Here is a 24351-nt window from a genome sequence, read left to right as displayed (position 1 = left end):
ACCGCGCCGCCGTGCGCGCCCCAGCCGCTGGGGGCAGGGCTGGGGGCGGGGGCAGACCCGCCCCGCGAGCCCTTTAAAGTGTCGCGGGCGCGGGCCGGGCACGGCGAGTCCGGCGCGGAGAGAGCCGCGCGCCCAGTTCCCGGGAGCAGCGCGAGCGGCCGCGCACCCCGGGCTGTGCGCCCCGGGCCGGTGGGGAGGTGCTGTCGCCCAGGGAGGGCGCTCCTGGCTCTCGGACCCCTTCTGCGCCCCTTGACCGTGCGCCTCGGCTCGGTCCCGCCCGCCCCGGGAGTCCCCCATGCGCCCAGGCTAGTGCTCCCGGGGCGCCGCCCCTTAGCCGCAGGTATGTTGCACCCGCTGCTGCTCGCCGCGCTCTGCCTGGCCGGCGGGCTCGGACCCGCCGCTGGCTGCCAGCTGCCGTCGGAATGGAGACCCCTGAGCGAGGGCTGCCGCGCGGAGCTGGCGGAGATCATCGTGTACGCCAAGGTGCTGGCGCTGCACCAGGAGGTGCCCGGCCTGTACAACTACCTGCCCTGGCAGTACGAGGCCAGCGAGGCCGGGCTCTTCTACTCGGCCGAGATAGAGATGCTGTGTGACCAGGCTTGGGGCAGCATGCTTGAGGTGCCCGCGGGCTCCAGGCTCAACCTCACAGGCCTGGGCTACTTCTCGTGTCATTCCCACACCGTGGTGCAGGATTACTCCTATTTCTTCTTCCTCAGGTGAGCCCGGCACCCCCACCCTCTACAGCACCCCTCCTGCCTGTTTGCTGACCTCCTGAGGTCACCATCCTCAAGAGCCAGGCAGGCAGGCCGGCGGAGTCCTGTTCATGTCAAATCAGAATGTGCCCCACGCTCCCCTCCTTACTCGAGTCTCCTGCTCTGCCCAGCGTCTCTAAACTTGGTACCCGGTTTCAGGCTGTTGACAAAAAGGGATTTCTCTCTCTCTCTCTCTCTCTGTGTTTAAGAATGGAAGAGTTGTCCAGGAAAACCTTCATTGAGGTGGTTTCCAACAATCCATTTAATTCAATTTTTAAAAAATTTTAGCCAGTGAGAATAATATGGGATGGGGTTGGGGGGACTGAAATCCCACTGTTTTCAGAATTCTGGTTCTACTGTGATTTTGAGCAAGTTACTGACCTCAGGAACCTATGTCCTCACCTTCATAATGTGAGAGACAAGGTTGGTTGAGACATAGTAACTGATGCAGAACACCTGGTGCAGGGGAACCAGGGCACCTCTCTCCTCCCACCTGCTTAAATGAGGAGCTGTGAACTGGGTAGAAGGCAGTCCAGCTGCTCCTTCTCTCATGGCAACTGCCAACACACTCCAGTGCCTGGCTATTCCAAATAGTCAGGGTTTATGAGGGATCTGCTGCATGGAAGACCCCGAGTCACAGAGCTTTGAAAACTAGAGGTGGATAAGGCGGGAGGCCTTCTCTGATTGGAGACTCCTGGATTCTTTGCAAAGTTCCATGCAAGTTGGTCTGTGGTCGAGATGGAATGTGTGTGGTTAAGAATGCAGTCAGTGGCCTTGACTGAAATTTGAAATCAAGAGCCAGGTGGAGCCCCAAGTGCACTAATTGTCTCCAGTTGAATTAAGAATGATACAGAACAGCTGAAGAACATCAGACTGGAATCTAGCATATATATATCAAGAAAGCAAATTAACCCCAAATTGTGACTGGTGATAGTTGTAGTCTCCCCCGTTGCAAAGTAGCAGTAAGTATATTTGGAATGATGAGGACCTCAGTCTGCAGGTTCACTTTTAGCTCTTGACATTCCACATCATTCTGAGAAGGAAAACAGTAAGTTCCATAGCTCGTGGCAACACATGTGTTCCATATTGAAGCCAGTTTAAGTTTAGAATACATGGCGTGCTTTGTGTTGGCTTGAGTGGTTTAGTTAAACAGAATATTTTTTAAGTTCTAGGGAAGTATCACTTCTAAATCCAGCAAGAACCAAGGCAGTACCTTTCTTGATACAAAGATGTTTACTTCAGATTTTTCTTGTTTTTCCTTAGGAAAAACACTGAGACTAGAACTATAAAACTATTCAAAAGTGAAACATCATTTTCCAAAGAAAAAAGAGCCCAAGAACTTGAATAGACACTATCTTTTCCTATTTTATCACAAAATTCAGTGCTGCTCACTGGCTCTGTGGCGGCCAGCAAGCCCCTTTATCCTTTGCTCTGACATTTACAAAAAGTTGCTATAGCATTAAAGTGTAGTCTGACCCATTTCCACTGCATGGGGCTGTTTGTCCTGATGTGTTAGCTGCTTACAAATCATTCATGGAACTTCCTCCATTATACTGCGACCCACTCAGACGAGAACAGTGTTACAGAACACGGAGGTGGTCAAGGTTCACTGGTGAGCCCTGTGTGCCCCTTTGGGCTGGGGTGTGACTTCCATCCTTTTACTTTTTTATGACTTCTTTATCTTTCTAACAAACAATTTGCATGAGGGTCAGTAAAAATACTGACATTTATATTGCACTCACTCTGTGTGAAGTACCTCATTTACTCCATTTTCTAATGCAATCCTTAACACCCCTACCAAGATGGTGCAATTATTCCCTTTTTAACAAATCAGCATGTTGAATCGGCATTTAACAGAAGGTAAGTAGTAATGGCAGCATTTGAACCCTGGTTATCACTTTCACTAAGCAATAGGAATTTTACCAAGAAACAGGAAAAACCGAAAAACCCAATGAGAAGAAAGTCCCCTTGGGTGACTTGAGAGAGATAAAAATAGGAAAAACCCCACAAATGTACACAATTTCCCCCCTGCTTTACTCAGACTCACCTTTTTGAAAACCTTAAGGTTAACTCTTGTCGTGTGAGGCAGAGAAATAATTTGAAATAGTAATTCCTCTAATGAGAGCCTTGTGAGACAGTGATTGGCAAGGCGCTCAGACTTTGTGACACTTGATTAAAGCTGGTGTACTCCGTGGGTGTCCAGTCTACATTCTGCTTTTTTCCTCTTTCCCATTAGGATGGATGAAAATTATAATCTCTTGCCTCATGGCGTCAATTACCAAGATGCCATCTTTCCAGACACTCAAGAAAACAGAAGGATGTTTTCCAGCCTATTCCAGTTCTCAAACTGTTCCCAAGGACAGCAGCTGATGGCTTTCTCCAGTGATTGGGAGATTCAGGAAGACAACAGGGTAAGAAATAGCTTTGCTAAGTGCCAGAGCAAAATCATAGGATTTTGAAATCTTGTGTGACAGGTATGTCCAACTAAGGAAAACTGTTTATTGTTACTTCCTTGACATTATTCAGCGGTTTCTTCCTTAGTCCTGCGCTACTGACAGCAGTTTGGATTCCTCTCACCCTTCCTCCATAATTTTCAGAATTTTCTGAACGAGTGACCTGTATTTTACTCCCAACATGATCCCAAACTTCTGTTCTCTCCTCCTCCCAATCTGTACTGGCATGTACTCCATATTGAACTGGACCTGCCAGGGTGAGCCTGAATATTCTGAGCCTGTGTCACACCTTAGCTTGTTCCAGTGAAATCTTCTCAGGCTTGAGCCTTTGCTTCATTTTGTCAGAGCTTTGCTTTTACAAGTAGAGTCTTGGTAACAATAGATTTATATCAAGAGATCAGATAATTATTCCAAAAATACCCTAGTAGCTTTGCCCCCAAACTCATTAGTACATAACTTATTAGCCCTATGGTCACATAATGAAGCTATTAAGATTTCCCTGGAATTAGATTTTCCATCATTTGAGAAGAAATAGAACAATAGGACTGTGGAAAATTATTTCAGTGTGAAGGCAGCACTATTTCTGGTGGTCAGATGTTGATCTTGGAGAATTCCTTTCCTTTCTCTCTAATCACCCTGGCCTCTTAGATAACAGTGGGTATTGCTCTGAGGAAGAACCAGAGCTTTGGGGGGATAAAGTAATTGTTCCAGGTTGCTGAGCTGCTGTGTAGCCAAATTTAAAAGTTAGATCTGATGTATGTTGCACTTTGCAATACCTTTGCTCTTTCCATTTTTATCTTCTGCCCACTTAACAAGGCACCACATGAGAGCTAAGTAAAATTTGTTAATTTAGAATTTAATTTTAAAATGGAATTAAATTTCCTTTTTTGTAAATTTTATGATTTACATTTTATGATGCTCCTTGAGAAATTTTCATGTACTCTGGTGTGATTAAAATAGTTGTGAACTGAAACTTTCAGAGGCCTATGCTACTGACAGCAGGAAGAATTATTGACAATTGCTTGCTCCATTCCTCAATACTGAAAGTTCTCTCCCTTTTCACTTCACCTGCATGAAGGGTAGTGTCATATGACTTTTCCTGCCCAGAGAAATATGCCATATTTGCTCAGAAGCAGTCTCTATTTGTCGTAGAAAAGATCAGAGAGCAGTTCATAATCATCTTCTTATTCCAGTAGAATAGGCGTTAGGAGACTTTCTAGAAATCAGAACTCATGAATCTTTTACATGTCCTAAGACCATTGCGAATGGCCCCAACTGCATGTTGAGCCTCTTTCTTGTACCACACGGTCTATCTTACATTACAGATCCCAGAGAAATCAGCAAGTTCTTGTCCTTCCCGCTATTGCTGTTGTTGCTCCCTCAGCTCCACTCAGCTTGCACAGTGGGTCTAGCCTGTGGTTGGGAAGGGAACATTTGGTTCTCATCACTGAAAGTTCTCACTTTCTCTGTCCTGGAGGATCATATCACTTTGGGACTCTAGAGTCAATCCGGAGGTGAAGAAATAGGACAGGAGGAAAATCTTACAATGGGAAACATTTGTGATGTGCCCCCAGCATGGCCTGCAACTCAGTCCCCAGCAGCGAAATCCTCCCTCTTTAGTTCCATCTTCACACATCCCACCCACACTTTAGTAAGTGGAAACACAATTTTCAAAAGTTGCCAGGAAGTCAGCAGTGTTCCAAACTCTTGGCACCTCTCTGGTTCAGTGTCATGGTGTTAATGGGACTTCAGGGGATGTCGTTGGCAAGTTGGAGGATCCACCGGATTTGCTGCAGGATTCTCTCCACACCCACCAAGGACTTTTTTCCAGTCTCCTCCTGGGTGAGTCTAATAATCAAAGCAAAAGTTGGATATTTTCTCTGCAAATATTGTCCCCTAGGACCAAGACCCAGACTGACCTATACTTATATACTTATATCAGTCTGTCATAGAACATCATGGGACTGGGAGAAATTCTGTGCCATCTCTTCTGTTTTTGGAGTTGGGAAAGATGAGGGGGGATTGTCATCCTCCAAATTGCATCAGAAGGAATGTAAACTTGTCTTCAGAAGATCCAGATGGGCTCTGTCATTTCCAAAGGAATGACCTCAGGCAGGTCCATAATTTCTTACAACTCCAGTTTTCTCATCTATAAAATGGGTCTAAAGATGTATAAACTATCTTATTAATCACAGCAGAGTTGAAAGTACTTTGTAAACCATAAAGGATGATAAAAGGGTTTATTACTATAAACAGATCATTTTGAAGTCTGAATTTGAAGACAGCATTTTTAAAATTTAGAAAAGCTTCCTGCTGGTTCCCAGGGGAGTCCCAGAACATCCAGTAGCAGAGGTGGCAGCAGTTGTGCTGGGGATGTGTTTGGAGATGGGAACTGATGGTTGGGAAGCCACATGTGTGCTTACATCCACTCAACAGATTTGATTAGGTTTCATGCAAGGAGCAGTTTTTTTTTTTTTTTTTAAATTCATGTACTGAATTATGAGTGGATAACACATTTACTTGGGTCCCAAATCTAACAGTATAAAATGATAGATAGAGTTGCTCACCTCTGACACCCATCCAACCACTTCCCATTCACCCTCCAAATGCATAGCCATTTGTTGTTAGTTTCTTGTCAACACTCAGTAGTTTAATTAAAAAATTCCAGCATGTATTCTTTACCATTGCCTTTGATACAAACAGCTGCGTACTACAAACATGTGGCTTTACCTTGCTTTATTCACAAGTAGCTCGTGAAGATCTTTCATTATCAATGAATATAATGTTGCTTTAAGTAACTGCATAGTATTACATTATCTGGACAATGTATCACAGATATTTAATCAAGTCCCGAACTGATAGGTTATTAGATTGTTTCAAATAAATCACTATTATAAGGAATGCAGAGATGTGTGACATCGTATGTACCTTATTTTGTGAGATTGCTGGATACAATGTTTATCCAGAATTTACTGAGTACTTATTATGAAGTGGCTACTGTGTTAGATCCTAGAGTTTCCAAGTTGAGCAAAACATAAGGTCCCTGATCTCATAAAGCTAATTTTCCTAATGTTGGTGACTGACACAATCAAAAATTATATTAATGGTTTCAATTTTAAATGAAAATGCTTAAAGGAAATGCCAGGGGGATTGACCTGGACTTGTTGGATAAAGGAAACCTCCTTTGGTGAAGTTATACTGGACCTAAGAGCTGATCCTTGTTTAATGCTAGGGTTGATGGGATAGAGAGCAACCCAGAGAGAGAGAGAAGAATTTGTGCAAAGGCCCTGTGGTATGAGGGTACATGGCCTTTGAGGAAACAAAAGAATATCCCTGGGGGTAGAATAAAGGGGGACAGAAGGATGTGGCAAGAGTATTAGATAGGGCCATACCAATCCAGAGAGAGAGAAGAATTTGTGCAAAGGCCATGTGGTATGAGGATACACAGCCTTTGAGGAAACAAAAGAATACCCTTGGGGGTAGAATAAAGGGAGACAGAAGGATGTGGCAAGAGTATTAGATAGGACCATACCATGAAGGTATTGATAGATCCTGGTGAGAATTTGGGATTCATTTTGAAATGGGAAACCTTTGATGTTTTAAAAACAGGGGGTGATGGGCTCAATTTAACATTTTGGGGGGAAAATGACAAGATTGGGGAATTGGATTGGAGGGGATCCAAATGGTATAATGAGAACAGGTAGTTCTTGTTATAAAGGCACCAGACCGCTAATGGACTAGGGTGGGGTAGTGGGCACGGAGCTAAATAGGTAGATTGGGAAGATAACTTCGGAACTAAAAATAGTAGATGATTATGATGGTTTGAATTTGGCTTTCAGTGAGATGGGGACCTATGTTTCTGACAGGTAGATTAATGCCTGTGTTTCTGGCTTGTAGTCTGTATCCCAGGACGAACACTAAGAAATAGGAATAGCACAAAGGATTCATGAGTCTAGTTTTAGACATATTAACTGAGATGTCTTTGAGCCATCTAAGAGAGATCATGAATAAACACTATAGATCTAAGGCTTTGATAAGACCTATGAGGGGAAGATACAGCCTTGTATCTTATTTTACCAATAATTTGATGTCAGTTAAAACTGGATATGAAGATGAGGACTTAGAATAAGATGAATAAAGGCTCTGGATAGGACAGAATCTTGTGGAACACCATCATTGTGAGAGAAGGAACAATCAGAGTTGGACGGAAAACCAGGTGACTCAAGGTCACACAATGTTTCCAGAAGGAAAAATGATCAACAGAGCCAGAAGATAATGAAAAACCTAGTAAGACGAGGATTGAAAAGTTAACACATGACTTTGATGGCCTAAATGAAGACAGTTTGCATGGAGTAAAGGAGTAGAATCTGAAGCAGGGATATGAGGAGGGATATGTAGATACGACAGGTAACTCTGAAGTTTGACTCTGGATGGTTTATTTATTTATTTATTTTAAAGATTTATTTATGCAACAAGAGATGGGGTACAGGCCAGAGATTGGAGGGGGGGCGGTGAGAGGATTCACCAGAGACAGTGTGGGGAACAGAACAGGCAGATTGACCAAAGTACACTGCTGAGGGGAGCAGCGGGCGAGTCAGGAGAGGTCTGCTGTGCCATGTGGGTTGCAACCTGGCGGGCCAGGGATCGAACTCGTGCTGCAGAGGCTGCAGATTGCTTTATAGTGTGATACTTAATCTCTTGTGCCACCAGGGAGGCCTGGCTCTGGGTGGTTTAATACATATAAGACTACAGGTGAGGAGGGCAGAAGTGGTGAAAGAGGTGTTGTAGTGTTTAAAGATGACGGCCATCCATTTCAAACCATCTTGTGTCCTATTTTCCTCTCTTCAGACACTATTTACGTAAGATGATTTAGCTACCTGAGGCAGGGATATTTGTTCTATTTTCTGTTTTGTATATTTGTTGCATTTTTGTGGTATGTCACACATGTATTAAGTGAATTGTCTTTTATTTAGAGAACTCTGAATCTTGAGTAAGCAGAGGCATTTTTGCTGTCTGCCTTGCTCTGTTTTGTTCTGTCTCTATCTCTCTCTAGTTGTCTCTTATTTTTCTGAATTAATATTTCAAATCCATGTACAGTAAAATTCACTGTTTTCAACATACAGTGGGTTTTTTTGTGTGTACCTGGTTTATTTCACTTAGCATAATGTCCTCCAGGTCCATTCATGTTTTTGCAAACGGCAGGATCTTTTTAAAGGCTGAATAATATTCCATCATTTACACATACCATAATTTCTTTATTCTCTGTCAGTGGACAGTTTGGTTATTTCCACATCTTGGCTATCATGAATAATGCTGATATGAACATGGGAGTACAGATGATTTTCAAGGTATTAATTTCATTTCCTTTGGGTGCATATCTAGAGGAGGGGGTTGGCCATTTGCAAAATATGATTCATAGAATTATACGGGTCTCAATAGCGGAGACTTTTACAATATTTTTAAAAGTCCTCTTTTTAAAAAAAATCACCATCAATCTCATCAGAAACTCTTTCAACATCCAGAAAATGTCAACCACATAGTGGCAAGTTTTCTAAAATTCTAATTTTTGCTCAAATATGTCACTGGCACAAATAGTGTCAGTTGTTTTCATTGAAGTGACAGGCTTACTTTATCCATTTTCAAGGAAATGTCTATCAAATAACTGAAATCTGAATAATTATAGTTTTCTGTCATTCATTCGTTCAAGTAAAAATAATGTTTCATGAGGAAAGCCGCTAGTTCATGTCAGAACTCAATCACATAAGTGTTTTTCCTTGAGACAACCATTGTGCTTTGACAAGCAGCAGAATTGCTTTATGTGTTCTGATTTCTTCACACAGAGTGTTAGAAACACGCATACCCAAGGAACAGGATTTACTTATTGTCACTGCTTCGAGGACATTCTTAAAGTGGCTTTTTCTTTTCTGCCAACACAAGGCACTAAAGAATGCAGTGACTACTGGTATAATTTAGTGCCAGTGCCTTGATTTACACTAGTCTATGGCAGGTTTGCTCACTTTTAGTTTTGCACTAACAGTGCAAATGTCAACAGCAAATGTGCACTAAGAGTGCAAATGTCAACAGGAAGAAAGTAACAGCTTAATATTATTCTGAGAATAGTTTTGATCTCATGGCCTCCCTGAAAAGATCTTAGAATCCCCCCCCACCCACCACCAAATCTGAAGACTTTGAGATCCTCTGCTTTTGAACAACTCAGTGATTAGAGGATGATAGGATTTGTGTTCCCCTTAACCCCCACTGAATGCTCAAGTTGGTGGGACATTCATCAGCTCACAATTGGGCCTGGAGTTTCAGAAGGCCTGGGGGAATCACTGAGCCTGAAGTGATTTCAGAAGTTGGATTTCTAGCATAGAGAATAGTGGGAAATCACACAGGGAAGGTTGGACAGATTGTGGAGGGCTGTGGATGCCTTAGGAAGGAATCCAGAATCGGGCTGCAGGAGCTCTGGAGTCTCATCTGGATTGTGTCACTCTAATGTTAATCTTGAGCTAATCCATTCATCTTTGTGGATCTTGGCATTCAGTACATGATTAACCTGTGCTCAAAAAATACTTTCTTCATTGAACTTAAATTATTTCATCTCTGGAAAATGAAGGGGTTATATTTATCTGAGGTTTCTGTAAACATTAAACATTGATTATGTTTTTTCTGTTACATTTGAGTCAACTAAGGCCCAGACAAGACAAATGGAATGTGGGTAACTGAGCTGTGAGACCAGGGGCTCATGACTTGGAGTCCACGCTGTTTATCTTCCCCATCCTGTGTGTGTCATGGCCTCCTGCCTCCCACACTTGAGAAACTTTCTGCTTGCAGAGTAGCTTACTTCACTGACTCATTTCTTATGTCTCTCCCTCCCTTTATCCAGCTAGTCTGGGTTTGTCCTCCAGTTACTGTATTACTGCATACCTATTTTCTTTGTGGCATTTATCAAAAATATTTTGGTTTATGCAAATATTGGTTTAATATATATGTCCCTAAACCAGGGTACAAATTCCATATACACTTCTGTATTCCCAGGCCTAGCATGGATCCCTCACATAGTAGGCACTTATGCCAATGTAGGTAAAGAGGTTATTTAATGTTGCGTAAGTGATTATAGATATAAAACTTTAGAAAGTCTGGGAAAGGAGGGATCAGTGGGGTTTTGAGTATTCCAGGAAGATTTCAGAGATAGAAGTGGACTTGATATGGACCAGTACTATACCAATACTATATTATTTTAAAATGCATGGGAGGTATTTAGGATCATGGTGTCATAGCCTCTAGGTGAAGACTATTAATCTACTCTCATATTGTCATGACTAGGTCATTCATTTGCCAAATAGAGCCAGGACTATGGATCATGGAGAGTGTGTTGTTCTTTCATTTCTTCAGGCACACTGTTCTTCTACACATTTTTATTGTCTGGCACTGGGGATACGAAAAAGAACAAGAGAAAAGTGTCCCTTGCTTTCTGGTGCTTACATTGCATTGGGGTGAGGGAAAAATAGTTAACACATTAATCAATATTTCAGTCAGTGAGGATAATGTCAGATGATAGGGGTTTGGCAATGAATTAAGAGGACAATTTGATAGAGAGGAACTGGAACTACTTTAGGGTGAGGAGGTAACACTTAAGAAATGAGTGACAGTGGGTCAGCCATACAATGATCAAGTGGGAAAGCATTCCAGGTAGAAGAAAAAGCCAGTGCCAGTGGCCAAGACAGGTTGGCATGCTTCAGGGATGGAAAAGCTTGAATGAAGTATTGTTGGTGGGAGAAGAATGAGACAGGATGGGTTTGGAGAAGTGAGCAGGAGCCAGGCTATCCAGAACTTTCTAAGCAAGGGGAGGACTTTCAACTCTTTGTGCTTTGGGGGAGCCACTGGATGGAATGAAATGATGTGAGTGTATACACTTGGACTAAGGAAATGCTATGGGGTTGGGAAGAAATGGCTGGATTCAGAAATACTTTGGGAGTGAGACTTTTATTATGTTCCTGCAATTTGTCCTTGATCACACTTTATAACATTTTCTCTGTGTCCTTTTCCTGCGGAGTCTCAGTCACCCCTAAGACATTGGTGAAAGATCACATTTTGTGCTATAACATGTTCCAGTTCCTTTTGAGAAACTTTGCATTTTAATTAACTAATAATTTGCCCTCTTAAAAACAAAGTTTTAAGGTGAAAATTTGTTTCTTGATAGGGGTCTTAGAATGAACCCCAGATTCCAAATTTGACTCAACACCAACTGTGACTTTGGCTATCACTTAACCGCTTGGAAATCAATTTCCTTATCTGTAAAATGGGTCTAATTATATCTACTATCCTTCATAGCATGTTATAAAAAGCAACTGTAATAAAATTTAAAAGCACAAAGCATCAATTATGCACGAAATGTTATGTAATGGCTCTCATGCTTTTTTTATACCCATTTGTCTCATCTCATAACTGACAAGAGTAGGAATCAAAGATCTTGAGGCGGACAGGCCTTTATCCCATCAATCATGATTTTTGAGTACTTCCTATAATCTTAACACTGTATTGTATATTATGGAGGATATAGAAGAACCTGGTATCCCAACTCTTGGTACTAGTTGGAGAATACACTGAGCCCATGTGGAGAAATGGATACTGCTTTTGGGTCTTGTGAGATGGGAAGGATTTGGATAGATGGCTAGGAGAGAAGAAGATGAATTCAGATGGCGAAGAGCATGAAAGAAACAGAGATGAGACTAATGAGGGCGGTCAGAGGGTAGCACAGCTGCATGCAGGGTGGAGGGTAAATGAGGATGCCCATATAAGTGTTCCACTCACACTGACAGCTCTTGACTTGGTTTTACCGACAGGCAGTTCACACTGAAAGGAAGATTCGCTCTGACAAACCGGTAGTTGGTGGCTGTACTGGTTACTTAAAACAACTTTTTTATTTTGGAGGAATTATAGATTCAGAGGTTGTTGCAAAGAATTAGAGGCCATTGGTGGCCCTCCCCAACTGCCCTGACTGTGAGCATCTTATATAATTATAGTACAGTACCAAGAAGGGGTGATGTCACAGGTAAACTCCACAGAACTGAGTCAGCACGTTAGACATGCACTGCTTAGTGCGTGTGTAAGTGTGTGTGTGTAAAACTCTGTCACATGTGTGGCTTCCTGTCCTACCACCACAATCACCCATACAAAGCCTTCACATCCTCAGGGGTAACAGGTGTTACTCCTTACATAGCCACACCTTCCTGCTTGCCCATTCCTGAACTCTGGCAATCACTAGTCTGTTCTCAATCTTGAGGATTTTGTTAAGGGTAGGACCTTACAGTGTGTAATTTTTTAGATGATTTTTTTTTACTTAGCATAATTTCCTTGAGGTTAATCTAAGTTTGTTGTATTCCTTTTTATTGCTGAGTAAAATATTTCTTGGTATGGATGTACTGTCATTTTTTAAAAAACTCTTCCTTCACCAATTGATGTATAGGTAGTTTCTAGCTTTTAGCTGTTAGGAATAAAGCTACTTTGAATGTTCATGCATAGGTTATGTGAACACAAGTTTTCATTTCTCTGCAGTAAATGCTCAAGTGTATTGTTGCTGGGTCTCATGGTGAATCCATTTTTTATTTTCAAAGAAACTTCCAATCAATTTTCCAAAATCATATCATTTGCATTTCTACCAGCAGTGTGTGATTAATCCAGTTTTCTGCAGTATTGTCAGCACTTGGTGTTATTGCTATTTTTCTCCTATCCATTTTGGTAGGCAAGAAAATAGTAGTCCTATCTCACTGTGGTTTTAAATTTTTCTTTTTTTTAAGAAATCACATAGCGTGAAACTCACTTTATTTATTTTTTTAATTTTATTTTTATATTCCCCAAACAATTGCAACCCCTTTATTTTGACCCTAATCCCTCTCCCCCACCCCTCTCCCCTCATAAAGTGTCTCTGGTTCATAGTTGTTTGTTGATTCTGATTTTCACTTTCTTATAGTTATTCATTTTCCTGGTCCCTTATTTAAGTTTTCTAGATTCCTGCTATGAGTGAGACCATCCGATATTTTTCTTTTTCTTTCTGGCTTATTTCGCTGAGCATGATCCCTTCCAGCTCCATCCATGTTGCTGCAAATTGCATGTGTTTATCTTTTTTGAATGCTGAGTAATATTCCATGGTATACATGTACCACATCTTCTTGATCCAGTCATCTATTTTTGGGCATTTGGGCTGTTTCCAAAGCTTAGCTATTGTAAATAGTGCTGCTATAAACATAGGGGTGCAGGTGCTCTTTGGAATTGATGTTTCTGTGTCCTTTGGGTAAATACCTAGGGGTGGAATTGCTGGATCATATGGAAGCTCTATGTTTAGTAGGTCCAGAAATCTCCACACAGCTCTCCATAGTGGTTGGACCAGTTTGCACTCCCGCCAACAGTGCAGGAGAGTTCCTTTTTCTCCACACCCTCGCCAACATTTGTTGTTGCTAGTTTTTTTAATATGTGCCATTCTCACTGGTGTGAGATGGTATCTCATGGTAGTTTTGATTTGCATTTCCCTGATTACGAGTGATGGTGAACATTTTTTCATATGCCTGTTGGCCATTTGTATTTCCTCTTCAGAGAAGTGAAACTCACTTTTTAAAAGTCCGATCCATTGGTTTTTAGTATGTTCACAAATATTTGCAACCATCAATACTATCTAATTCCAAAGTATTTTTATCCCTCCAGAAAAGAGACTGAATATTCATACCAGTCACTCCCAGTTCTGCCCTTCCCCCATCTCTGACAACCACTAATTTTTTTTTCTGCCTTTTTGGATTTGCCTTTTCTGGGCATTTCATATAAATTGAAACCTATAGTATGTGGCCTTTTGTGTCTGACTAATTCTGCTTACCATAATGTGTTCATTATATAATGTATATGCTATAGTATGAGTCAGTACTTTATCACTTTTTATGAATAATATTCCATTGTATGGATATATCCCCCGTTTTGTTTTACAATTGTCAACTGATGGACATTTGAATGATTTCCACTTTTATCTGTTAGGAATAATGCTGCTATCACCACCTAGGTACAAGTTTTTGTATGCATGTATGTTTTCATTTTTCTTGGCCATATATACCTTGGAGTTGAATTGCCAGGTCATGTGGTAACTTTCTGTTGAGCCTTTTGAGGAACTATCAAATTGTTTTCCAAAGCAGCTGCAGTATTTTAAATTCTTACCGTTGTGTATGAAGGGTTCCAGTTTCTCCATGTCTTCACCAGTACTTATCATTGTCTAATTCAATCTAGTCATTTCATTGTGCTTTTGATTTTTAATTTCCTTATTTGTTGAGCCACTTCTCATGTGCTTATTGGCCATTTGTTTATCTTTGAAGAAATATCTATTCAAGTCTTTGCCCAGTTTTTTTCCCAAAGATTTATTTATGCATACAAGAACTATTCTTTGCACCAGCACTGGGATGATAGCAGCCCTGTAGGTTTTTTTTTCTAAATTATAGTAAAAAACATAAAATCCAGCTGAACAAAATTTTATGTGCATGGCGTGTTGTTAACTCTGTGCATTCTGTGGTACAACAGATCTCTAGAACTTTTCTTCATCTCTAGATCAGTTGAACAGCAACTCCCCATTCCTCACTCCTCCCAATCTCTGGCAACCATGGTTCTACTTTTTGCTTATTAGAGTTTGACTATCCCATGCACCTCATAAAGGTGGAATCACGCAGTATTTGTGCATCTGTGACTCCTATTTCACTTAACATAATGTCCTCATGGTTCATCCTTGTAGCATATGCCCATAGCTATAGGTTTTGATGTATACAATATCAACTCTCATTTTTAACTTACTGATAATTACAGGATCTCACCAGGACTCAGTTTCTTCATCAGCAAAATGGGTAACAGTAGATGATTATGGAACAGAATTAGGGAGTGACCACACTCAGGGCTTTATAAGTAATGAGAAATGGAGACCTATGGGCCACATCAGAGATGCCATAGTTATAGTACCTTTGCCAAAAAAGTCAGAAGTCAGCCAGGGAAAGTACTCATCCTGGCTGGTTGACGAGGCCTCATTGAGGAGCCTCATATTTCTTCCTTAATTTTTTTTAAAGATTTATTTATTTATGCAAGAACCAGGGTACAGGCCAGATGCGCTAGAGGGTGAGAGTATTCACCAGAGACAGAGCGGGGAACAGAACAGGCAGACTGATGAAATACACTGCTGAGGGGAGCAGCGGGCAAGACAGGAGAGGTCTGCTTCGCCATGTGGGGTTCTCGCCAGCCGGCTGGGATGGAACCCGTGCTGCAGAGGCTGCAGACAGCTTCACAGTGCGGTGCTCCACTGCCTGCGCACCAGGGAGCCCTCTTCCTTAATTTTTATGTCTTGTGCAATACTATTTGCCCTTCAGTCCTGAAGCCTTTTCTTGAGTAGTTCAGTACATAAATACTGAGACATAAAGGGAGAGATTCTCTTTATGTCTTTCTAGTTCTCTTCAAAGGGTCTTCTCTGCTCTCAACCAAGAAAATTCTCTAGTCAGCTTCCACCTGACCCCAGGGGACAAACAATTCCTGGAGAGTTATTATGAAAATGTGCTGCAGTGCTAGAAGGAAATGAAAGAAATCATTCCAAGAGGCTTACAGTCCAGGAAATAGTAGTTCTGATGTCTCTTCCCAAAGCCTCCTGTGGCTGCTCTCTTCATTAAATTTTTGATGTTGACTGTCTTGCAGGGGTGTGCAGAGAAGTATGAGAGGTTTGGAAGATCTCTGGCCCATCAGACTTTGGCTCTTTTGTCCCTCTCTGTCTTGGAAGCAGAAAACCTACCACCATCTGAGCTTTCCCCATGGACATGTTAGCTCATGCAGACTTCTTTGAAGGGGAAGAGAATCTTTATCTTTGGCCTCTCTGCCTTCCACACCCCCTCTCTCTTTAGGACCTTTGGCTCTGCATCATCCTCTGCTAGGAGCTGGCCAGCAACCTCAGCTCTCACCTTTCTCAGCACACACTGTGGTTTTATGGATGGGCAGGGTCATTTCTGGAGTTTGATGGTAGTGATTTCAGCAAAGGTTGCCTGTGGATCTTGGGTCAGAGGAGATCTCCTTTCTCCTCCACAAGGCCCTGGATAGACCCTCAGGGATACAGTCCAGCCACAGTCCCCCTGGCTCATTCTCATCTTTCTTTTAATTAGATCAGCTGTGACACAGTCGGACCATGCTTCTCTGGGGTAGCAGCAAAGCCAGGTGCTATCAGCTTGCTCTGGGGCTAGTGTCCAGGCCAGTCCACTTACTCTGCACAGATACAGGAGGAAGGCTGTCAGAGCTGGAAGGGAACCCATAAGTCATCTTTTTAACTGCTTAATTCAGCATCACAGAAGAATATTGTAGGAAAGCAAATCCCTCTACCCCTCACAGCTACAGTTGTTAACATGTGACCTGCTGATACTGTTATGACTTCAGATATAGTAATCACATTTTCAGAGTCAAAGCATTTAATATTAGTAGCAACAAGCACAGGGTTCCAAAAGTGAAAGCCGTTGTTATAGCAGTGTAGTAAATCAAGGCCTTAGTGAAAGTCAAAGGAAATGATTCCCACCATCCTCCGTCCCCACCAAGTAAAGGAAGGACATTCTTGCTCAGTATCAGATGGTAACTCTGCAGGTGCTTTCTAAATGATTTCTTTTTATTTACTAAGAAGAGGGTTCTTTTTTCTACTGCTTTATTCTGTGGCTGAACAGCAGGGTGGGTTTCTCACATTTCCAGGAAATGGTTGTAGTTGTGCCTGGAGACTAGGATTGGTTTCTTTGTTGTCTTTCCATCTGGTTTCCCTCTCTGGGTTCTTCCTGCCAATGCCAAGTTGTCCCCATGCCTGATCCCCACATCTTCCTGCCTTGTTTCTTTCTTGAAGCCTCATCCTCCCTCCCCACAGGTTTCTTCTACCCCACCAAAACTTTGTTGACCTGTGTCATGCAACCCCCAGGGCTCTGCTGGACAGCTGAGGCTGATCCCATAGAATAACTTAAAGTGGTAAAGGGTAGCAGTGGCATTACTTACGAACTTTCCATAAATGTTTATATTAAACCTTTTGATCCCTTACTCCAAAAAAAGAAAAATTGTGAGTGGGGCAGACTTTTCAAGCAAGAAGAGGAAAATAGCTTTACTTGATGGTACACTGGGTCATGCAAACCATATAGATGACACATTTCAAACACTATCATTCACTTGCTCAGTCCAAGCCCATCCCTCTGTCCTGTTGTTCCTAAGGAAGATTAAACCCACAGTTAATCCAGGCATGTCTTTATGAGTATATATCTCTAAATAATTAGGTCATGGACCACTATTGACAAAGAATTCTATTTTTCTAATTCAGTTCTTTTCACAAACAATAGGAATGTAATATGTATCTGCTAGTGATAATATATTAATGTGGTTGAAGTTGGTAATAAATCTTTTCTAGTGTTTGAAAACTGCTTACAGAGCCTTATTGGAAAGGCCCTGTGAAGCCTTGCATGTGTGTTATCAGAAACTCCAGTTAATTGAAACCTCTAATGAAGGTCATTTCCTCTCCTTCTAGCCAATTCATATTGCAGAAGTTTTTCTTGAGGCCAGAACTTTATGCTTTCTGTGGAGATCTATCCTTGGAAAATTAGCTTTAAATGCTGTTGTCAGCAATATGTTCAGCTGCTAACTCCACAGGGTAGTGGGTCGGCTCTCTTCCTTGAGAAGCTCTATCAGTGCTGGTACAGATACTTTAGGGATGCCTAGGAAAAATGTAGAAGGCACTGCTTACTTCCTTTTACTTCCCTATGGACACCTAAAAGTGGTGGATACCATCTTGGATGTATGCGGACAGGCCCTGGGGTTGAATCCTATAATATGCCACCACACTGATTCTATGGCTGCAGGCAAGTCATTCAACTTCCTGAGCCTCAGCTGCTTTATTTGTAAAACTCAGATAATGGTCTCTTTTCAAAGTGTTATTTTGAGATGTAAATGAGAAATTCATGCAAAGGACTTGGCAGTGAGTAAAAGGTGGCTACTGGTGAGTGGGAGCTTTCTAATGTGGTAAATCCTTAAATGGCTTGCCTTTTATTTTGTTTAATTGCCATTTCAGAATGGTGTATGGGGATAGAGCTTGCAGATCAAGAACTTTGGGTCTCTGAGTGGACAGCTCCCTAAATTGTGGATCCCAGGGTATGGGCATAGAGGCTCAAACACTTGGCAGGCTGGGAAATGATTCCTGCTTTGGCACATGGGATTCCTTCTAGGGGTAAGAACATGGGTTGATTGCTACCACAGAGAGGGTTCTGCAGAATGCTCAGGGTGAATAAGTTGGCTGGAGGTCTGTGATTCCTGTGACCACAGACTGTTATGTCCCCCCCAAATTCATACATTGAAATCCTAACCCAACGTGATATTAGGATGTGTGGCCTTTGGAGAGTGTTAGGTTATTACAATGGAGCCCTCATAGTCATCTGTGAGCCTCTTGAGGATTCATGTATGAAATCCTGCGTGGACAGCTCCCTAAATCATGGATCCCAGGGTGTGGGCTAGTCCTCATTAGACACAGAATCTGCTCGTGTCTTGATCTGGGAAGTCTTATTCTCTAGAACTGTGGGAAGTACATTTCTGTTGTTTATAAGTCACCCTGTCTATAGTACTTTGTTGTAGCAGCCTGAATTAGCTATAGATTTTATCCAGTGGTCTTATGGATTTAAAAAGAAAATAGATTTTACTTTTAGAGTAATTTTGGGTTCACGACAAAATCGAATGGAAGATTACAGAGATTTCCCATATACTCTCCTGCTCCAACATATATACCCCCTCCCGTTATCAACATCTCCCACTAGAATGTGTGCTTGTTGCAATTGAACCTATGCATGTATAATGTGTATGTCTCATTATATAGAATCCTACAGAGTAGTTTCCTTGTCCTGAGAGTTCCCCCCAGTCCTATTGGACTTTAAGAATTAAATTATTTTTCATATAAGCTTTAGAAGTCCTTTTTACCTGTTTTTATGTATTTACATTGTAAGACCATAAGTAAAACTAGGTTCAAACTAAATATAGAAAAGTAAATTCTATAACATACATTTCTTTATGATTGTGGATTCTTACCTTGACAATTTACTCTTGTTGGAGGAATTCTCTGTCTTAGAATTCTTGACCACTCTTCCTCCCCACCCTTGCTATTCTTCATTCCCCCACTTCTATATGATACTAGGTACCCTGAGGGTAGGGGCCACACATTCTTCATCTCTGTATCCTGGAGCCTAATGCATAGCAATTGCTTAGCCAATGCTCAGTGAAAGGGTGAATGAATGCTCAGCCACCAGCTCCTGTTACTCTACTTCATTCCATGATCTGTTGACTGTGGGCACTCTTCTCTTGCTTTTGCCAATGCCCCTGGGTGGGTCTTTCTATCTATTCATGAGAGAAATAATAGTGCAGAGGTCTGGCTCTGTAGAGACTTGAACTGTTTGCCTGTCAATCAGCCATGGCCTTGTGACTTTGAGCAGAGAGAACAAGGGTGTGAGCTGCTTGGATGACATTGTTTCAGTGTCTGGACCCCATCTGTGGACACAGGGTGTCCAAAAAAATAAGAGCCCCCTTCCCTGTGCTGGGATTCCCATCTCCTGCTTGTGAAAGTGTGTGTCTTGGGTTTCTGGGGCCCATGACTGTTGTGTGCCCTGAATTTCTGTCCTAACAAACTCCAATTCATTGAAAACAGGGGAAGTGACATTTTGCACCTGAAAATTGGTCTTGGGTTAACTCTGTAACACTTGGTAATGTGGGCTAAAGATGGCGAAAGTGAAATGCTTTAAGGTCTTTCTGTAAGAGTTGCTGGTTAATGCCCAGTGTGTCTATTTCTTCTGCCACTTCCAGGGCACCCTTGTGTGGCAGAGGGTGCTGCCGCAGGAGGACTGTGAGCAGGGCTTGCCTGCCTGACACCGGTGGGTGCCTACACGTTCAGAGTCCACTGCTGCAGGCCAGCTCTCTGCGCTAAGGGAGACTGAGTCCTGAGGCCATGGAAGGGATGCTTCAGTATTCACCTGCCCAGCCTTTTGCAGGTTGCAAAAACAGCCAGAGTGCATTGATTTGATGGAATATTTTCTTTCTTCCTTTCTTAACGTTCCTTCTTTCCTCCTTCTCCCCTCCCTCCTTGTTTTCCTTTCTTTTCTTTCCTTTCTTCCTTTCCCTTTGAAGACTGCTGAAACCCATCATGTTCTTATGCCTCTATGAGGCTGAACTGTGAGGCCCAGCAATTGTTGTTGGAGCTGAGCAGAAGATGGAATTGTTTCTATCTGTTGAGAATGTGGTCTGGGGACTTGGTTTGTTTGCCATGGAGGGCAGTGGAGAGGCCTGAGTGTGTGTATGGGGGTGTGTGGAATGGCTGTGAGCTCATCCTCACTATGCCTCCCTGAGATGAGATGGGCAGAGGACTGGGGATCACGAGTGGAGGACATTTACAAGGGGGTGGCCCCTGCTCTCTGCTAGGTCATGGGCTTGCGAAGAGAATGTGAACTGAGGGACTGATGCCCACAGCACTAAAACAATTTAAATCTAAGAGCAGAACTGACTGAGAACCGCACATGCTGACTAGGGCAGGGTCAAGTATGGACTTGGGGCCCAGCCTCATCAGCTGTTTGGCCTTTGGGAATGTCTTAATCATGGGAGTATCAGGTTCCTCATTTGTCTTGGGACATAGGAGGTAGGCAAAACATTTGCTTAGAGTTCTAATTTCATGAAACAATGTATATAAAACAACACCAGATGCTATGAGTCTGACACATAGTTACATTTTTAACATTGCTTATCAATTATTAAACTGGGGATGCATGTTACTGGGGAGACTGTAGGTGTAATGAAATCCTAAGGCGATCCAAGTCTGGTTATCAAACCTTCATCCCTGGATGGGATTCCCGAATCTGCCTGTGCCATGTGTTGTACAGTCATGTGTCACGTAGTGACTGGAATACATTCTGAGAAAAGTATCTTCAGGCGGTGTCATCATTGTGCATTTGTCACGGAGTGCAACCACACAAGCCTAGGTGGTACAGCCCATTGGGAGATAGCCCATTGGGACCACTGCCTTATATCTGGCCAATCAGTGACCAAATCATCATCGACGCATGACTGTAATAAGACCCATCAAACAATCCAAGCTTTTGCAAGACCAAAGTGTCATAAAAAGCCCTCCAGTTAGGCAGTGAACTGGGATGATGTAAGCCTACCATGCAGCAGGAAGCATAGACATGGCTGCTCAGAAAGGTGGGTACCTCTGCTCTTGGCCCACACCAGTGGATGCCCAGAGACCTATCAGGACCGCATCTACTTCTCTTCCTTCTACTCACAAACATTCTTTTACACACACACACACACACACACACACACAAGCGCACACACACAATTTTATTTTATATATTTTTTACATCCTTTTTCATTTTTGCACAGTGTATGCATTTTCATCTTGGTTATAATCCCCATACACTTCCCACCTCCCCTTGTTTTGATCCGACTCCCTCCTGCTCCCCAGTGTGTCTCTGGTTTATAGTTGCTTGTTGATTTTGATTTTTACTTTATTATAATTTGTCTTTTTTCTGATCCATTATTTAGTTTTTCTAAATTATTGCTATGAGTGAGACCATCCGGTATTTTTCTTTTTCTTTCTGGCTTATTTCACTGAGCATGATCCCATCCAGCTCCATCCATGTTGCTGCAAATTGCATGAGTTTATCTTTTTTGATTGCTGAGTAATTTCCATTGTGTATATTACCACATCTTCTTGATCCAGTTAACTATTTTTGGGCATTTGGGTTGTTTCCATAGCTTAGCTATTGTAAATAGTGCTGCTATAAATATAGGGGTGCAGGTGTCCTTTTGAATTAATGTTTCTGTGTCCTTTGGGTAAATACCTAGGAGTAGAATTGCTGGATCATATGGAAGCTCCATCTTTAGCAGATTGAGGAACTCCCACACAGCTCTCTATAGTACTCACAAATATTCTTAACAGGATGCCATGCCCCTCTTTTGCCAAATGGACTGGCATTTCTCAGACCTGCTGCCTTTTGTATTTGGCTCTTCAGAGGGACCGTTAGCTCAAGTGCTGGAGGCATTTTTCAAACCCCCAGAAAGAATGTGAACTGCAGTCCAGCTGTAGGGTCAGTTTCCTCATCTGAAAAGTGAGATAGAATCTACTTGCAGATGGGTATAGTACCTACTTTATAGGGTTGTTGGTAGTTAATAAATGTATGAACCCCTGTTAATATACCTAATGCACTTATAGTAAGGGCTTAATAAATATAGGCTCTATTGTTACTACTGCAGTTATTCTATCTTGTACCTTCTCTCACTACACCTCTATCCTTGCATTCCACTCCCTACCTTGATTTGGGTTCCATCCACTCCCTACCTCAATTTGGGTTCCAAGACATTTCCAGGAAGTCTTGAGACTCATGCCTTTTGGGGACTATCTTATGGACACTGATATTTTCCCCATCTCCCACCTGCCCATCTCCATTCTAATGCCTTGATTCAGTCCAATTTTCATCTCACGTGCCTGTAAGATATCAGGTCTTGCTTTTCATAAAGTTGGTTCCTGTCATTGGTGGAACTGGCAAGAGAGTATTCTCATTGGACCTTGAGGACTTAGCCTCAGGGGCAAGGAGGGAAATGGGTAGATTATTGGATTGGGGTATACTTGGGGCTTCTCTGGGCTGTAGGGACAACTCAAAATGATCTGATGGTTCCTTTTAAGTCAGGGTGGAGATCTTTTTCTTTATTGAGGTAATGTTGGCTTATAATGTTTGTGTTTTGGAAATATAGGATCTGCCCCATCCCCCCCAGTGATATTACCATCACTGATATTTCCACTGCCAAAGCACCCATAGTCCATCATGTTCCCCCCTCCCCAAAGTCTCTGTTCTAAAGTCTGCTTTCAAGGGCTAATTTTTGAGTTTGTTTTATCTGACCCTTTGTCTATTTTCTCTATATTCCACATATAAATGTTACCATCTGGAATTTTTCATTCTCTTTCTGACTTAATTTCACTTAGCATAATTCTAGCTCCTTCCTTATTGCCAGAAATAGCATAATTTTTTTTTAATTGCTGAGTAGTATTCCATCGTGGATATAGACCACATCTTGATCCACTTGTCTGTTTTGGGCACTTAGGTTGTTTCCACAGTTTGGCTGTTGTAAATAGTGCTGCAGTGAACATGGGAGTGAAGGTTTCCCTCCAAATTAGTGTGTTTGTGTTCTACAGGCAGCTACCTAGGAATGGAATTGCTGGATCATATGGTAGACCCGTTTTTATTCTTTTGAGAAACCAATATACTTCTTTTCATAAGGCCTGATCCAGTCTATCTTCGGGGTGGAGATCTTATATCCAGGAAATCCTGGCCTCTTTTTGACCATCTTACCTGCCTGCCCTTCCTTTTTATTTTTATTTTTTTTAAATATTTATTTATTTATACAAGCACTGGGTACAGTCAGAAGCACGGGAGGGCGAGAGAATTCACCAGAGCCAGAGCAGGGAGCAGAGCAGGCAGAAGGACCGAAGTACACTGCTGAGGGGAGCAGTGGGCGGCAGGAAAGGTCTGCGCGCCACGCATGACCCTCCTCCAGTGGCTGGGGAGCAGCCGGGGATCGAACCAGCGCTGCAGAGGCTGCGGGCAGCTTCGCAACCCAGTGCTCAACCCTGCGCCACTGGGGAGGCCCCCTGCCCTTCCTTTTTAGTGGAAAGATGGGGGTGTCCTACTGACCTAAGGTACAGCCCAGCTTGGGCTTCCCTGGCTGTGAGTTCAGCTCTGGGCTTCACTGTGACTCATAACTGGATCTCAGTCAGTGTTCAGCCCCACGCCTTCACTTCCCAGTACCTCATGTTCTAGGCAGGCCCTTGTTCACTGCCCTCCCATGCCCTTGCCCTCTGCTTCTGCATTATGAAGCTAAGTCAGGTGGATAGTCACTTGCATGATTTCCATATTCTGTATAATTGAATCACTTAAATACATAAATCTGCATCAGTCAGTTCTATCTCCTTTGCCAAAGAGATAACAACTGTAAAAACAGACTTTGTGAGAAAAACAGGAGGAGAGGAATGTGAATGTGGCCTGTCCCTGCCAGCAGATGGTCATTGGCAGCAGTGGAAACCTCTGGCCTGCACTGAACTGCCC

The 24351-nt window shown here is 42.5% G+C and overlaps 1 protein-coding gene across 2 annotated transcripts in view; it reads left to right on the top strand.

The window, feature by feature from the left end:
- Positions 1–257: 257 nt before the first annotated feature.
- CCDC3 (coiled-coil domain containing 3) overlaps positions 258–24351 on the top strand; it is an 83956-nt gene continuing 59862 nt past the window's right edge. Inside the window, exons 1-2 of one of the 2 annotated variants that reach the window (XM_037510614.2) lie at positions 258–716; positions 2989–3163. In XM_037510614.2, coding sequence (XP_037366511.1) covers positions 343–716; positions 2989–3163 — 549 coding nt within the window. In that variant the 5' untranslated portion in view covers positions 258–342. The remainder of the gene's footprint in view (positions 717–2988; positions 3164–24351) is intronic. The other variant, XM_054695093.1, reaches the window with a different exon arrangement.

Source organism: Talpa occidentalis, unplaced genomic scaffold (assembly GCF_014898055.3).
Source record: "Talpa occidentalis isolate TD23 unplaced genomic scaffold, MPIMG_talOcc4v2.1 talOcc4.14, whole genome shotgun sequence".
Taxonomy (NCBI): domain Eukaryota; kingdom Metazoa; phylum Chordata; class Mammalia; order Eulipotyphla; family Talpidae; genus Talpa; species Talpa occidentalis.
The sequence above is the reverse complement of the archived record's forward strand: the minus strand, read 5'-3'. Positions and strand labels throughout refer to the sequence as shown.